The sequence below is a fragment of the Triticum aestivum genome, chromosome 6B (genome assembly GCF_018294505.1).
Source record: "Triticum aestivum cultivar Chinese Spring chromosome 6B, IWGSC CS RefSeq v2.1, whole genome shotgun sequence".
NCBI lineage: Eukaryota > Viridiplantae > Streptophyta > Magnoliopsida > Poales > Poaceae > Triticum > Triticum aestivum.
The window spans coordinates 643,097,671-643,114,218 of NC_057810.1; the positions used below are offsets into that span (position 1 = coordinate 643,097,671).

At 47.1% G+C, this 16,548-nt stretch overlaps 1 protein-coding gene across 1 annotated transcript; it reads left to right on the plus strand.

The window, feature by feature from the left end:
* Positions 1 to 3,168: 3,168 nt before the first annotated feature.
* On the plus strand, positions 3,169 to 5,824 carry LOC123134666 (putative mannan endo-1,4-beta-mannosidase 9). Its single transcript, XM_044553872.1, has 4 exons — positions 3,169 to 3,598; positions 4,526 to 4,720; positions 4,952 to 5,280; positions 5,378 to 5,824. Exons 1-4 carry the CDS (start codon positions 3,266 to 3,268, stop codon positions 5,727 to 5,729), a joined length of 1,209 nt encoding a protein of 402 aa, XP_044409807.1. The 5' UTR covers positions 3,169 to 3,265; the 3' UTR covers positions 5,730 to 5,824.
* The last annotated feature ends 10,724 nt before the right edge of the window (positions 5,825 to 16,548 follow it).

Genomic DNA, 16,548 nt, shown 5'->3' on the forward strand with positions numbered 1-16,548 from the left:
ACACACGCTCTCACCACTTACCGCCGTTTACACGACATGTACTCGGCAACCTTCAAGCGGAAGCCCAACGTGGGTGTCGGCCACGGCCTACCTAAACACTCAAGTCTCTAGTCCAGGTTTATCGCCTATTCGGGTTCCATCCATGAGGAGATCCGGCCAGGAGTTTCGCTCACAGCCCCAAACGATGTGAACAGGGTTCCCGAGACACCAAACGGGCGCCCGGTACACCGTGCCACGTGCCTACCGCATCACAGCCCACCCCTCCGGTCAGCGCTGCCCACGGCCTCCAGCATACTACAAACACCAGAAACTACTTGCAACTCCTGGACAGAGGACAAGGGTGATTAAGAAGCCGAGAGGGTCCATTGGTTTCGGGCCCAATGCGTGGTAGTAGCTGAATCATGGATCACAAACACAGAACTCAGTTCCTGAGGACGGCTGCAATGAGACAACCCACCATGTACTCCTACATGGCCTCTCACCGCTACCTTTACCAAATCGTATTCGCACACTTAGCTCACACACAGTAGGACATGTTCACACACCTCTGATTCATCCCCGATGAATCAGACCTGACTCAACTCTAAGCAGTAGCAGGCATGACAAACAAGCATGAATGAGTAGGCACAACAGGGCTCAAACAACTCCTACTCATGCTAGTGGGTTTCATCTATTTACTGTGGCAATGACAGGTCATGCAAAGGATAAAGGGGTTCAGCTACCGCAGCAAGTAACAGATGAATCGGTGTTGTCCTAATGCATTAAAAGAGAGCAGTAGCAAGAGAGTAGGATTGTATCGGAATGAACAAGGGGGTTTTGCTTGCCTGGCACTTCTGAAGATAACATTCAATCTTCATCAGTGTCAACGATCACATCATCGGTACAGCGTCTATCGAGGGGGAACAACACCGGCAAACACATAAGAAACACGATCAATGCAATGCAACAATATGATGCATGATAATGACATGGCAATATGCTGGTGTTTTGAGCTAATGCACCTAGCTATGATTTAAATGAAGTTGGTTTGAATACATGATTCAAACTCCAACTCCATATATGATTATTTAAATGCCCTTTATTTGTTTTGTCCAAAACAGAGGACAAACATTGTTCAAACATGCATGAAAATGGTACAAATGGATTCCTTGAATTTTTCTGATAATTTTTCATATATAAATTATTTCATTCTGACTTACGGTTGATTTTCTATGATTTATTGTAGTTTAGGGCATTTTCTGAAATTTCCTGAATAATAATAAATCCAGAAAATGATTTATGGCATCAGCACCACGTCACTGTGACGTCAGCAGAGTCAACTGGGCGCCCCAGGTCAAACCTGACCCGTGGGGTCCATTGGTCAGTGAGACATACACTAAACCCGCGTTGACTCGGGCTTTGACCCGCTACGGGGCCCGCTGTCAGTGTCTGTTAGTGTGCTAATTGGGGGGATTAGCCGCTAGTGGCAACGCCACGTCAGCGTCTCCGGATTAGGCGCCGGCGACCACATCTCGCGATGGAGGCTCGCCGGGGTTGTGCTATGGGCTGCGGTTGGACGCGCGAAGAGCACCAGGAGGTAGCCCATGACCGCGTGCATCTAGGGAGACCAAGGGGAGGTGCGGGGGTGGCCGGGGTTCGCCGGAGTGGAGCCCGAGGCGGCGGCCGGAGCTCGGGGTTGGGGCGAGTTAGTGCTACGGTGTGCAAACGAGCGAGGTGAAAGGCTAGCGGAGCGCTACGCGATGCGGGGAGCGAGTTAGGCACGCCAGGGTGACCAAATGGTCACCGGAGCTACGCCGACGTTGAGCTCAGGCGGCGGCGCGTTTCGGCCACAAAGGGGGCGACGGCTACGGCGATCCAATGAAGCGGGGAAGAGGGGGAAACAGTGGAGGAGCTCACAGTGATCACGAAGAGGGGCTCGGCTTGCTCGGGAACGGCCGGAGTTCAACGAATCGGGCGACGGCGACCGGCGGGTCCGAGGTAGGAGACGAGCCCGGAGAGGACGTTCAGGGGCTTCTGGAGGGGCGTGGCTCGGTGAGGAGGAGGAGGGGGTCTAGGCGGAGCTTCCTGGGGCGTCGGTGAGGCGTGGGGAGCACGGTAGGCGTGGCTACGGCAAGCGGCGGCGACGAGCTCCGCTCGGGAGAGAGCCAGGGAAGGGGAGAGGCCACGGGCGAGGGAGAGAAAGGTCAGGGGGGGTGCGTGGCGCTCGGGGGAGGCGTCCAGAGCGTCGAGGAAGGAGAGCGGCAAGCAGGAGGTGGCTCGGCGCGTGCCGGCGTGCGGTGGCCACACGCCTCGCGTCCTTCTGGCACGAGGTGGGAGACGGTGGCGGTTCGGTGGGCTGGGCCGCTGGAATTGGGCCAGGTGGGCTGAGAGGTGAGCGCCAGGTAGGGTTTCTCTCCTCTCTGCTTTTCCTATTTCTGTTTTTTTTTATTTTGTTCTGTGTTGTTTTAGTTTAGTAAAATACTAAACCATTTTATAAAATCCTGAAAATAGTTATGTGGCTAGAACTAAAATATACCAAACCACATAAAATGTTCCAGTATTATTGGACATATATTATTTATATATCAAATATATATCCAATGCAAATAGTTATTGAATTAATTCAAATGCCCAAAATAAATGTTTCAGTCACTCCAAAAATATTGGTTTGCATTTTATTCTTGCCAATATTTTTTCAAAGCTGAAAAGGAACATTTCCTTGGAAACATTTGAAGCAATTTTTAATGTTGATCATCATTTTTTTTAAATGATTTATGAGGCTCTCCAATTCCCCAATTCAAATTTAAAGAAATTTAGACATGATGCATGGATGCAATGCCACTAGTTACAAGCAAGCTCTACGGCTGTGACACCATGTATGATGGGATGAAAAAAACCTGAAAGCGAGACTACCAAATGCTCCATTAAAAGTAAAGATATGCAACATCCCTGCATATCCGTTTTGTATCCGTATTAACATTAACATACAATGAAGCTCTCAGATTCCTTAAAAAAAGGCTGGCAATTATCTCACGCCAGGCATGCCGGCCATATGCTAAGCTCAGCTTAATTTACAATTATTTCACGCTGTGAATGCCGTATGCTAAACTAATGCCGTGAATGCCTGCGCCCTGCCCGTTTCGTGTGGCCATGCAGGAGCCCCTCGCCTATATATAGCACTCGTCTCCATGCACAGCATACCATCCGCAAAAAAGATAGACTGCACCCTACAGCTGATTGCTTGTACGAGGGAGCCACAGCGGCTTGGGTTTCGCATACACACGCCATGGGCACCAGCAACGCGCGATGGCTGATGCTCGTGTCGTGTCTGGCCGTCATGGCCCTGGCGGTGGGAGTAAAGGCGACGGTCGGCGGGTTCGCGAGGGCGGACGGGGCGCGGTTCACGGTGGGCGGCCGGCCGTTCTACCCGAACGGCTTCAACGCATACTGGCTCATGTACATGGCGTCGAACCCCGCCGACCGGAGCAAGGTGCTCGACGTGCTGGACCAGGCGTCCCGCCTCGGCGCGACGGTCATCAGGACGTGGGCCTTCAGCGATGGGGGCAGCAACCGGCCGCTGCAGACCACCCCCGGCGTGTACAGCGAGGACGTGTTCGTGGTACGTATACTTATTAGATAGATGGACTCGCTAATCTTTTTGCTAACCGATATATAACAACATTTTTGTCAAAAAAATAACCACATGCTCCTTTTTTCGACGGAATAATCACCACAATGTTTAAATTAAGATATTTCCCTCAAATCAATGTTTAAATTAAGACACATATCCGATGCCAGATATTTTACGTCAAAATCTAACGCCTTCAGGTACGTCGGATCTTGATCCAACACATGGCAAATACCCTCCTGCAGCGTTTTTGTGTCAATCTTTTATACCACAGGACAATTTTCACTTTAGAACATGGCAAATCCCTATTGCAAGGTAATTGTGGAGTGATCGCCGGGATTTCTTTCCAAAGAACATGCTAATTTTTTTTCCCGCATGACAATTGTGGAGCGTTCACTGGGATTTGCCAAAAACAGATTTTAACATTCCCCTAAATTAAAGGGAGTATCTAGAACTTATCTAAATGAGATATAATTTGGTCTCATTCACTTTGAAAACAAGAATAGATACAACCCACGTTAGCACACACGCATCTTATAGCATCACATCCAATGGCTATAAAAGATGAATGAGACCAAATTATATCTCATCTAGATGAGTTCTAGCAAAACTGTAAATTAAATGATATTGCTAATTAAACAGCATTGTTTGTCTCACTATTTATGTCCATTAAAAAGTTTCCATTGTATAGCCTTGTGGTAAAAAGTTTCCTAACATATAAGTTGGACGAGTTAAATTACATGTACATTAGATGTGAATAAATTTATCTCATACAGTATGAAACTGCACCAATTCATGATGAACAATACTAAGATGACATGTTTGCATGCCGAGAGAAATATATGTTCAAAAAAATATGCCTCATTACATGTGGTAATTCATCTCTTTCATATACTTTGTCTGACGATATATATGCAGGGACTAGACTTCGTGATCGCCGAAGCGAAGAAGCGAGGTCTCTACTTGATCCTGAGCCTGGTGAACAACTGGGGTGACTTTGGTGGGAAGAAACAGTACGTGCAGTGGGCCAAAGACCAGGGCCACAACCTGGGCTCCGAGGACGACTTCTTCAGGGACGCCCTCACCCAGCAATTGTACAAGAAACACGTCGAGGTCCGTCCGTCCGTCCTTGAACGCACACGTGTACAGCCAATCACGTGCACTCCCCTAAAATAAACTAATCGCGTGCACTCCTCTCCCGTCACATTAAACCTCGATCGTGATTAGCATCTTGTGTATGCACCGTAGTCCGTAGAGTATATATACATGCGTTTTCTTTTGGAAATATATGCACCATATGTATATACGTCGTATCATTTGTGTGTTTTTGTGTGTGTGGAACAGAAGGTGCTGACGAGGATCAACAGCTTCACGGGGGTGGCGTACAAGGACGAGCCCAGCATCTTTGCATGGGAGCTGATGAACGAGCCCCGCGTCCCGACCGACCCCTCCGGGAAGACCATGCAGGCCTGGGTCACGCTCATGTCCTCCTACGTCAAGTCCATGGACGATAAGCACATGGTGGAGGTCGGACTCGAGGGGTTCTACGGGGAGTCCACGCCGGAGCTCAAGCGGATCAACCCTGGCGGAGACTCCGCGGGCACCGACTTCATCGGAAACAACCGCATCCCCACCGTCGACTTCGCCACCATCCACTACTACCCCGACGTGTGGTAAGCACAGGAAAGGCACACCCGAATTTCCTCTCGGCCATGATAGGTGATAATCGATGGATTTGTGTTGACCGTGCGTGCGGCTTGTGTGCGCCAGGCTGCCGGGTTCGACCAGGGAGCAGCAGGTGGAGTTCTGGAAGACGTGGATGGCCTCGCACATCGAGGAAACGGCGAAGGCGCTGCGGAAGCCGCTGGTGGTGGCTGAGTTTGGATGGAACTCCGTCGGCGGCGCGGTGGCGGCGCGGGACGACTACTTCCGCATGGTGTACGACGCCATCTACGCGTCGGTGAAGGGGGGCGGGCCGTGCGCCGGGGGCCTCTTCTGGCAGGTCCTGGCGCCCGGGATGGAGAGCTGGGCCGACCGCTACGCCGTCGTGCTTGAGCGCAGCTCCACCACCGCCGCCATCGTCTCCCAGGAGTTCGCTAGGATCGCCGGAATCACGCCGTGAGTCTAGCTTGCGTACATGCATCCATGGATGTGCGTTCCACCTGTCACATCCCTAGTTCTGGCCTGACCTATGCTTGCTTCCATCTGTGCATCATGTTTAAATTTTTGAAACTTGAACTGAGGAATTTAGAAGCCTCAAAACCCTAAATAAAAGAAGGGCAAGAAACCCTAAAATTGCAATCAGTAAATCCAAAATGCCCTAGAAATAGCTCTGACAATTTTGGCAAGAGTTATAAATCAAACCAAAATTTTGGAACATTTCTAAGGAATTATTGGGCTCTGATTTTAAATCAATATTTTATTTGAATTTGGAGTTATATTCATTATACGCGCGCGTTGGGAAAGCAACCTGCAGGAAGCAAGGACCCACGAGTCGTGTTAGGATAGTTGCAATCGTCTAATTAGGTCAAGATTGCTCACAAATAAGGCTAACATATGTAGTGGCATACCAAGGAATGAGGTCCCCATTGTAAGATATTAATAAAGATTAAAGTTTTAAGGACCCATATCTTTATCTCTTCTCTACTTATATTTATATGGACACGTCTAGCCAGCGCTCGGCCGCTCGTGATGGTTAGCAAGTGGCCGGCCAATTTAGGATATTTTTGTCCTTCCTCTTAATTAGGAAAAGTTACTCTTCTAATCTCTTTGTCCATGACGTATTAAGTGCCAGTACAGCCATATCCTTCGTTGCATACATTTTGCTATATTGTGCATTTAATTTGTGATTTCAAAATTTTAAAAAGACATAACTTTCAATCTGCGCATTGGAATTACGATCCGTTTTCATCATTGTAACCCTTGCGACGTGCTTTTCGAAACTAGATCCCGTATGGGTATGTTTTGACGAATTTTTTTGTGTGCAACTTAATCCCTATTCGGTGCAACTGTCTAGGAGTCAATGTGCAACTACATGACTGTCGATGTGCAACTTTTTCCCTACCAGTGAACGTTCACTTTTCACTCATGCGAATAGATATAAACCCATTTAATTCGGTTTTTCGTTTTTCTAAAAAGTTATAACTTTTGAGTCGAACATCGGAACTAAGATCCACTTTCACCGTTGGACCCCACGCGGCGTGCTCTTCGACTAAATCCCGCATGAGTATGTTTCGACAGATTTTACTGTGTGCAATTTAATCGCCAATGTGCAACTTTTTCCCTAGCCATGGACGTGCAGTTTCACTGATGTCACGTCCACCCCAACCTACCCCCTAACAGTGAGATGTGCAACTTTGTCAGTTGCCCAGGCCAACTGCTTAGTAGCTGATATGCAACTTCCCCCTGCCCGTGGATGTGTGGATTTCACTATTTGCTGCCTCGGTCAACTGCCTAACAATGGATGTGCAACTTCAGATGCTTCCTCGGCCAACTGTCTAATAGTGATGTGCAATTTCCCATACCCTGTGGAAGTCTAGTTTTCCTAGCTAGTACCCTGTCCGAACCACCCCTGCTAGTGAGATGGGCCACTTTAGCGCCCCGTCTCTATGCATCTTTTCAGTACCGTCTGGATGTCCAGTTTTCACCATCCAATTATTTCTGCCAATGAGATGTGCGACTTCGTCTGTTGCCTCGGTAACTGCCTAACAGACTATGTGCAACTCCATATGTTATCCCTACCAACTCAAACTACACAAAGAGTTGCACATTGATAACTAGACAGTTGGCTGGAACAATAGACTAAGTTGCACATATTGCTGGTAAGGTGGGTGGGGCAGGGTGTGCATGCAAAATTACACGGCCACAAGTAGTGAATGGGTGCAAATCGACTACAAGGTAGTTGGCAGGGCCACTAGACTACTTGCACGTCAAAAAAGGTTGGTTGCCATGGTTGCTAGGTTACAACCTCATATAAAGTGGGATCATGTAGCTCAAAAAATTGGTTTTGAAAAAAAAATACACCAAGCAGTACTAAAGTTGCACAATCACTATTAGGAAAAGGGCTATAGATAATATGGACATTAATGGCACACCATGTGTTGGTGCGCCATTAAATTCTAAATACTAATGACGCTCCACATCCATGGTGCGCCACTACTAACAATTTTTTTTCAAAACTAGTAATGGCGCACCACACCCAAGGTCGCCACTACTAAAAATTTTTTTCAATTTTTTTTTCAAAACTAGTAATGGCGCACCGTGGGAGTGGTGCGCCATTACTAGTTAATGGCGCACCATAACTTGGCCCAAAAATTCCACCGAATGCACCCCATCCCCCCCCCCCCGGACCACCTTTTCAGTTTTAAAAGAATAAAAGAAAATGATGGAAATGTCAAAAAAATAAAAAAATAAGTTTCCCATGTGATATGTGGTCTACTTGTTGGGAAAATTTACAAATATGAATTTCAACTTTATTTGCAAAATCTTTCTGGAATTTGTAAAATGTGCATAACTTTTGCATATGAACTCGGATTAAAAAGTTTTTTATATGAAAAATCATCTACTCAAAAAGTTACATCCGAATTGAACTGGGGGAACCCTGTTCAATTTTTAAAAATCCCCAAAAACCTAACTGAATAAAAGATACGGGGTTTTTAAGATCTATAGGGGGGAAATGGAAAAAAATTCAAACTTATTACTGGCGCACCATTTGCTAGGTGCGCCACTAGTAACAGAAAAAAAATTGGTTTCGAATTTTTTTTGGATTTTTTTTCAAAAAATGATACATAATATGACCGGGAAGTTTGAAATATTTTTCAAAATTTCATCATACTCGTGAACATGAACAAAGTCCTAGACATCAACAAGGTTTAATAGGATTGATATGATAGATATATCAACAAGTGCCTGTTAAGTGAGGTGGTGCTAGGGTTGGATAGAATTGCGAAGTTAAGCGTGCTCGGGCTGGAGTAGTGTGAGGATGGGTGACCTTCCAGGAAGTTTGACCACTTAGTGCGATTTGACTTGAGATTAAGCATATTGACTCGAGATTAAGCCATAGTGACCCGAGATTAAGAAAAAAAACGAAAAAATTGGAAAAAAAATTGTTAGTAATGGCGCACTTCTATGTGGTGCGCCATTACTAAGTTAGATAGTAATGGCGCACCGTGTGATATACTAATGGCGCACTCCTTGGTGCGGCATTAGTATCTGGTATACTAATGGCGCACCCCGTATCTGGTATACTAATGGCACTACAACAGGAACCCCCCTCTAGCAAAGCATTTTTCCGTATCTAAAAGCCCATATATGCGTTGCAGGTGTCTTTACCAATGATTTGGGATGCGTAGCCTTATCCAGTGTTGCTAGTGCATAACACAACGCTTATAGTGTCGTTGGTAAAAGGACCGTTGCAAGAGTACAACACATAAAACTAACTTTTACAACACTTCTATATGTTGGTGATTAATGTTCATGAATCCAAATTTCACTGCTTGGCAATAGAGAATGTGCAACGTTTAAGGTGTAGGTACATATGTAATGTGGATATTACATATATAATGGTGATAATTATGTATTGCGTATGCTCCACACAATGAGCAAAAAAGTAAGAGAATATACTCAGGAGAGGAAGAAATCATATATTGGATTAAAATGTTGGATTACAATAGTGGATATTACATGAGGAACATCATTCCAATGTGATGCATAATCTAAATATTTTGCTGATATCCCTACAACTTAACTAAAACTTAACCGAGTAACATCATCCAACAGGAACAACACCCCTACAACTTAACCAAAACTGAAGGCATCCATCATCATCATCATGAACTGGATCATCATCATTGAAAGGATCGATATAGTTGACTAGAGGGGGGGTGAATAGGCAACTAACAATTTTTAACTTTTCTTAACCAAATTAAACTTTGCATCAAAGTAGGTTGTCTAGATATGCAACTAAGTGGACAACCTATATGATGCAACAACAACAAGCACACAAGCAAGCAAGGGATACAACACAAGTAAGCTTGCAAAAGTAAAGGCACGAGATAACCAAGAGTGGAGCCAGTGGAGACGAGGATGTGTTACCGAAGTTCCTTCCTTTTGAGGGGAAGTACGTCTCCGTTAGAGCGGTGTGGAGGCACAATGCTCCCCAAGAAGCCACTAGGGCCACCGTATTATCCTCACACCCTCACACAATGCGAGATGTCGTGATTCCACTATTGGTGCCCTTGAAGGCGTCAACCGGACCTTTACAAACAAGGTTGGGGCTCTCTCCAGAACTTAATTGGAGGCTCCCAACGAAACCATGAAGCTTCACCACAATGGAATATGGCTCCGAGGTGACCTCAACCATCTAGGGTGCTCAAACACCTAGGAGTAATAAAATCCACACAAGAAAGTATGGGGGAAGCAAATATCCTTTGGTGGAAGTGTAAATCTAGGTCTCCTCCTTCAGTCCCTAGCAAATCAACAAGTTTGAGTGGCTAGAAAGAGAGATCGGGCAAAGAGAGCTTGAGAGCATCAATGGTGGAGTGAGAGAGGTAAGAGGTGAAAGTGGTAGGTGGAAGAACCACCTTATATAGCAACCCTAATAAATCCAACCGTTACTGTGTTTTCAGCACTGCAGCGGTACAACCGCTCCTTGTCCCGGTACAACCGGGGCTCACGGTGTATCGGCAGAACCCTACCAGACGGTACAACCCGGCCACCAGGTGGTAGTACCATTTTTAGAAAATAACCGGACCAACCGCCCAGCCACCCCTCAACTACCGCACTGAAACAGAAAGGAGTCACCCCTGAGGGCAGTAGTTGGGCGGTGCTGGGCCGGTGCAACCGCATGGCCTTGAGCGCTTGGGCGGCTAAGGTCAGAGCAGAAGAACCGCTTGAACCTCCGGTGGTACCAGTTGACGAGGAACAACCGGACCAACCGGGCCACCACCGCCCGAGAACCGCATCAAAACAGAGGCTTGACCGGTACTTGGGCGGTGCATGACCGGAACCATCGCCACAGGTCTTTGCTGAGCGTGGTGGCGGTACCACCGCCCGGAGGCAGCGGTACCACCGCTCGATACTGACAGGAAGGCGCCAAGAGCCAGCGGTACAACCGCTCGGACGAGCGGTACAACCGCTGGGAAAGCACAGCAGGCAGTCAGATCAAAAGGGAGACGCTCTCTCTCACACCTGATGGAGGTGTACGTGAACGGATTCCCCTACTCTTTCCAATGTGGATTCCCTCTTGATAGTACGGGTTCCCTACGACCAAAGAGATAAAAAGCGTAGAGGACTCCGTCTTCGATCTTTTCCTTCAAGAGAGAAAAACTATCCGATGTAAGCCTAAGCATCGAGAACCTGAAACATTTAGCACAAGATTAGACCAACAAAGGGTTGTCATCATCATCCAAAACATAAAGGTAGGGAAATGCCCTTTCAATCTCCCCCTTTTTGGTGGATGATGACAACAACACGATTTGCAAGAGAGAAGTCTATAGAATCTAGTTGGAGCTCCCCCTAGATGTGTGCCCCAATTTGAACTAGCTGTTAGAGAGCATGGGCACACTTGAAGGGCGAGACTCCCCCTAGATTTTATAGACTCGTCACTATAAGCACATAATATGAAGGTAGACAAAAAACGGATAGAGAGCAATAATACCAATAATAACCACAAACTGAAAATAAGAAAACAGGAGTAGCACAAGTTTCACACAAAGCAAGCCGAGAAACGAACAAAGTTCACCTGGAGACCACTGACAAAGTTCAACACGCAGACGGAAAAAACATGCAAAAACCCATGCAACTCCCGAGTCCTATAACACTCTCTCCCCCTTTGGCATCAAGACACCAAAAAGGAAAAAAGCGAAGCTAGCACCCCAGAGCTCAGTCGTCCTCTTCTGACTCCTCGGTAGCATCTGGATCTGCATCATCATCAGACTCTTCATCATCGTCCCGACCTGAATCCTCCTTGATATCATCAGCGGCATCAAAGGAGGTGGAGGGCTGAGGGGGGGCTTCATCATCATCAGTCCAGTTGCTGTGGGAAGATATCCAATGCTCCTCCGGTGTTATGCTCTTCTCAGAGCCACTCTGAACCGGCATGTTGAAGTGCTTCATCATTGCAATTTGGCGACGCCGGGCAAACTTCTCATTGACATGAGCCTCATACATCCTCTTCTGGATGTCAGACTGAAGGCAGAAAGTCTTCTTCACCTTGGCAGCGAGCTTGTCCACCCACAAGGGCTTGGCCCCTGGCTCCATCTCAAAGTCCTCATCTTCAGAAGTGGCATAGACATCCTCAGGAGCATTGGCAGGGAAACGAGGCTCGGCGTGCTTCTTCTTCTTAAGGAGCTTGACTTCATGAACAGTGAGATTATCAGGAGAGGAGAGAGGCTCTCTAGGATGGCGAACCTCCCACACTGAGTTCAGAAAGCACATGACAAAAGGAGCATAAATGGGGACCTTCCTGTAGATGACCATGTTGTACATCTCGTGCCACGGCCAGTTGGACACATCAAACGTTTCCCCAGAGCCCACCTTGGTCTTCATTGCAACCATCAAGTCAACAAGATAGCCATGGATTTCATCTTGATTCCCCACCTTGGGCAGAAGCACATTGCGAAACACGCGATGCATGATGTCATAGACCTTCACCAAATCCTTAGATTATCCAATAATACCACGTCCCCGAATGTACAGAGGGGCAAGCTTCTCCTTAGGCATGGAGTCAGGATGGTTATGGGGGCGAATGCCACCCTTCCTTCCATACCGGTATCATACCCAATAGCATTGCAAAAAGTCCTCCAGGGAACTTGAAAGAGCTCATCACGACACATGAACGTGAGGGTGCGCGCATCATCTTCTCCAAAGTGAACGGTGGCATAGAACTGATGGATGAGTTGAACATCAAAGTCACAGTTGACTGACATAAGCTTGACAAGATCAAACTCCTCGCAGAGAGCCAAAGCCTCACCAAAATACTCCAGGTTGTTCCTCCAATGGTCAAGATCAATGGTCCACTGCTTGGCATATCTGTTCTTGTTGTGCTCAGAGAGTTCATGAACAATCCGCACTTGCATCTCATTCCGAAACTGAACGGTGGTCCAACGAGGAGCAATGGGAACCTCATAAGGATTCTTTGAGCGGAAGGCTTCCCAATCCTTGGCTTTCCAACGGTGCAACGGCATTACCACACGTTGCTTTGCAGCGGCAGACTTTTCATGGCGAGTGGGCTTGGTGGGAATCACAACCTCTTCTTCGTCAGCAGACACAGCCCGGCGCAAGGTCCTTCGAGCCCTCTTATTGGTCTTGCGAGGAGCAGAGCAAGAACTAGAGCCACCTAAACACACACACGAAGAGAACACACGAAAACCAGCAACAATGAGAGGAAAGCACACACAAAAAATGCAACAATAGAGAAGACAGAACAGTGTTGTGTGGTTAGTATATTCCGGTTGTACCGGATCTCCCACCTGTAGTACCGCTCCACCGGTTGTACCGCCCGGATAGGCGGTAGAACCGCTGACAGTGGCACTACCAGGGGGAGATAGATCTAACCAAGATATATGAATCACACAAGTAATATTCTGATTTCTAGGTACTGCAAACTAGATAGGAGGAAAGCAACGATCTCTCCCAACCAAAGTTCAAACACTAATCTCGGAAGGTCAAGTAATGCCCTAGACAAAGAAGGAACCCTAGAACAAGGAACGAAGAACAAGGGCATTACCACCATCCATAGGAGGAGATCGGGAGGCCTCCACAGAGAGAATCCACGAAGAGCCCACGGATCTGAAGCGCGAGACGCACTCCAGGGCGGGGGCAGTGGTGACCGGTGGTTAGGGCAAGGAAAAGAAGAACGGGGACGAAGGAAAAAAAGAAAACTCGTCACCCCGTCGGAAATAAATAGGCCCATAGACACGCAGCGGTAGAACCGCTCTGAGGAGCGGTTGTACCGCAAGTCAGGTACTGACTGGTGGTTGCGGGCGGTACTTCCGTTGCCTGAAAGGCACCGGTAGTACCGCCCGGAATCAACCGGTAGTACCGGACGATGGTAACCACGGGGATTGAGCGGTAAAACCGCCCAAGCACCGATTGCGAACCTACTGGGACAGCACAACCAGGTACCAGTGGTAGAACTGCCCATGACCCCGGTTGTACCGCCAGGCCACCAATGCCCAAACCAAGGTCAAAAAGAACAAAACAAGAGAAACAACAACCTTGGAGAATCCAACACCTAGAACAAAGAACAAAACGAAAAGAAAACGAACACAAGAATGCAGAGCGAATTCCAACCTCTCTCAAGAGAGGGCGGTGGCCGGAGCCACCTATGTTTGAGTCAATTGGTATGGCACCGTGAAGAATTATCCTTGGGCCCATGACCAAAACTCGTCTTTGAAACACAAGTACCATCAAGAATGGCGAATGTGAAAGAGAGGCTCAATTTATGCATAATGGGGGGAGGAAGAGTTCATTGAGAGAACAACACTCCCACTATGTCCATGCCTACATCTAAACAAGACAACAAGTTGAGGATGGTGGGGTGTGCAAGGGTTCAAGCAACATTGCTTGAATAAATGATATTTAGCTCATGCCTTAACTCGCGAAATCTTGCTTCATCCAAGGGCTTCGTGAAAATATCTGCAAGGTTATCATGAGTGTTGACATACTTGAGCTCGATCTCCCCTCGCCTAATGTGATCCCGGATGAAGTGATACCGAATCTCAATATGCTTTGTCTTGAAGTGTTGCACCGGGTTGAGAGAAATCTTGATGGCACTTTCATTATCACACCAAAGAGGCACTTTATCACAAATGACACCGTACTCCTTTAAAGTTTGCCTCATCCATAAGAGTTGTGCACAACAACTAGCGGCCGCCACATACTCCGCTTCGGTGGACGAGAGAGACACACAACTTTGCTTCTTGGAAGACCAACTCACCAAAGAGCAACCAAGAAATTGGCACCCTCCGAAAGTGGACTTCCTATCCACTTTGTCTCCCGCCCAATCGGAATCCGTATATCCTTCAAGCTTGAAGTTTGCCCCTCTTGGGTACCATAAGCCAAAGTTTGGGGTATGAGCCAAATATCGAAAGATTCGCTTAACCGCCACATAGTGGCTTTCCTTTGGTGCAGCTTGAAACCGTGCACACATTCCCACACTCAACATGATATCCGGTCTAGATGCACAAAGGTAAAGCAAGGAGCCAATCATGGAGCGATATACCTTTTGATCCACCACTTAACCATTGGAACCAATGTCAAGTTGGCACTTGGTAGGCATTGGAGTAGAAGCCGGCTTGACATCACTTAGCTTGAATCTTTTTAGCATGTCTTGAGTGTATTTGGCTTGGTTGATGAAGGTACCTTCTCTTCTTTGTTTGATATCAAAACCAAGGAAGAACTTCAACTCTCCCATCGAAGACATCTTGAACTTGGAGTTCATGAGAGCGGCAAATTCCTCATTGAAAGCTTTGTTAGGGGAACCAAAGATAATATCATCAACATATAGTTGGCATACAAACAACTCCCCTTTGACCTTCTTAGTAAAAAGAGTGGGATCGATTTGCCCCACCTCAAATCCACGATCTTGTAACAACTCGGTAAGGTGGTCATACCACGCACGTGGGGCTTGTTTAAGGCCATAAAGTGCCTTATCGAGTTGATACACATGATCCGGGAAGTAGGGATCCTCGAACCCGGGGGGGTTGCTTGACATAGACCAACTCATTAATAGGACCATTAAGAAAAGCACTTTTCACATCCATTTGTTGCAACTTAAAGTTGTGATGGGAAGCATAAGCAATCAACAAACGTATGGATTCAAGGCGAGCAACGGGAGCAAAGGTTTCACCGTAGTCGATACCCTCGACTTGGGAGTAGCCTTGTGCTACCAATCTTGCCTTGTTGAGAATGATGTTCCCATGAGCATCTTGCTTGTTCTTGAATATCCACTTGGTTCCAATGACGTTGTGGTTCCCCGACGGCCTTGGCACCAATCTCCACACCTTGTTGTACTCGAAGTAGTTGAGTTCTTCATGCATGGCATTGAGCCAATCCGAATCTTCGAGCGCCTCATAGACCTTTTGGGGTTCAACACAAGAAACAAACGCATGATGCTCACAATAGTTTTCTAATTGTCTACGAGTGCTTACCCTCTTTCTTAGGCTTCCAACCACATTCTCCATGAGATGACCTTTGGTGGTGAGCTTGGAAGCAATCTTCGCGGCACGACGCTCTAATTCCTCCTCGGATGTGGAAGGAGGAGGGTTAACTTGATTATCTTGAGCGCCGTCTTGAGCTTGTTCTTGATCTTGAACTTGCTTGAGGTGAGGAACTTGACCTTGGGCATCACTTGGTGGTTCACCACCATCTTGAGGTTGATCTTGCCCTTGGTCTTGTTCACGAGATTGAGGGCCTTCACTATGTTCTTCGGAAGTGTGTGGGTCTTGGGAAGGTTATGGCTCCACTTGAGTGGAGCATTGTCCTTCTCCATCGGCCACAAGGGGTTCCTCAATGGGTAGAATATGACCAATACCCATTCTTCTTATGGCTTGGGGAGGAATTTCATCACCTACATCACAAGTACCACTTTGCTCCATTTGGGAGCCGTTATTTTTGTCAAACTCCACGTTACACGTCTCCTCAATGAGTCTGGTGAACTTGTTGAGGACACGGTAAGCATGAGAGTTTGTGGCATAACCAATAAATATGCCCTCATAAGCTCTAGCCTCAAATTTAGACAAACGAGCACCTTTCTTGAGAATGAAACACTTACACCCGAACACCCGGAAGTACTTGAGATTGGGCTTGTTACCGGTGAGTATTTCAAAAAGAGTCTTGTTCAAGCCCTTGCGGAGATAGAGCCGATTGGATGCATGACATGCTGTGTTGATGGCTTCGGCCCAAAAGTTGTATGGAGACTTGAACTCCGCCATCATGGT

Bases quoted from the DNA above. Each gene is read 5' to 3' on its own strand.
- LOC123134666 (XM_044553872.1), top strand. From the start codon at position 3,266: ATGGGCACCAGCAACGCGCGATGGCTGATGCTCGTGTCGTGTCTGGCC. The intron at 4,721-4,951 runs GTCCGTCCGTCC...TGTGTGGAACAG, and splicing joins TGTACAAGAAACACGTCGAG to AAGGTGCTGACGAGGATCAA. The intron at 5,281-5,377 runs GTAAGCACAGGA...TGTGTGCGCCAG, and splicing joins CACTACTACCCCGACGTGTG to GCTGCCGGGTTCGACCAGGG.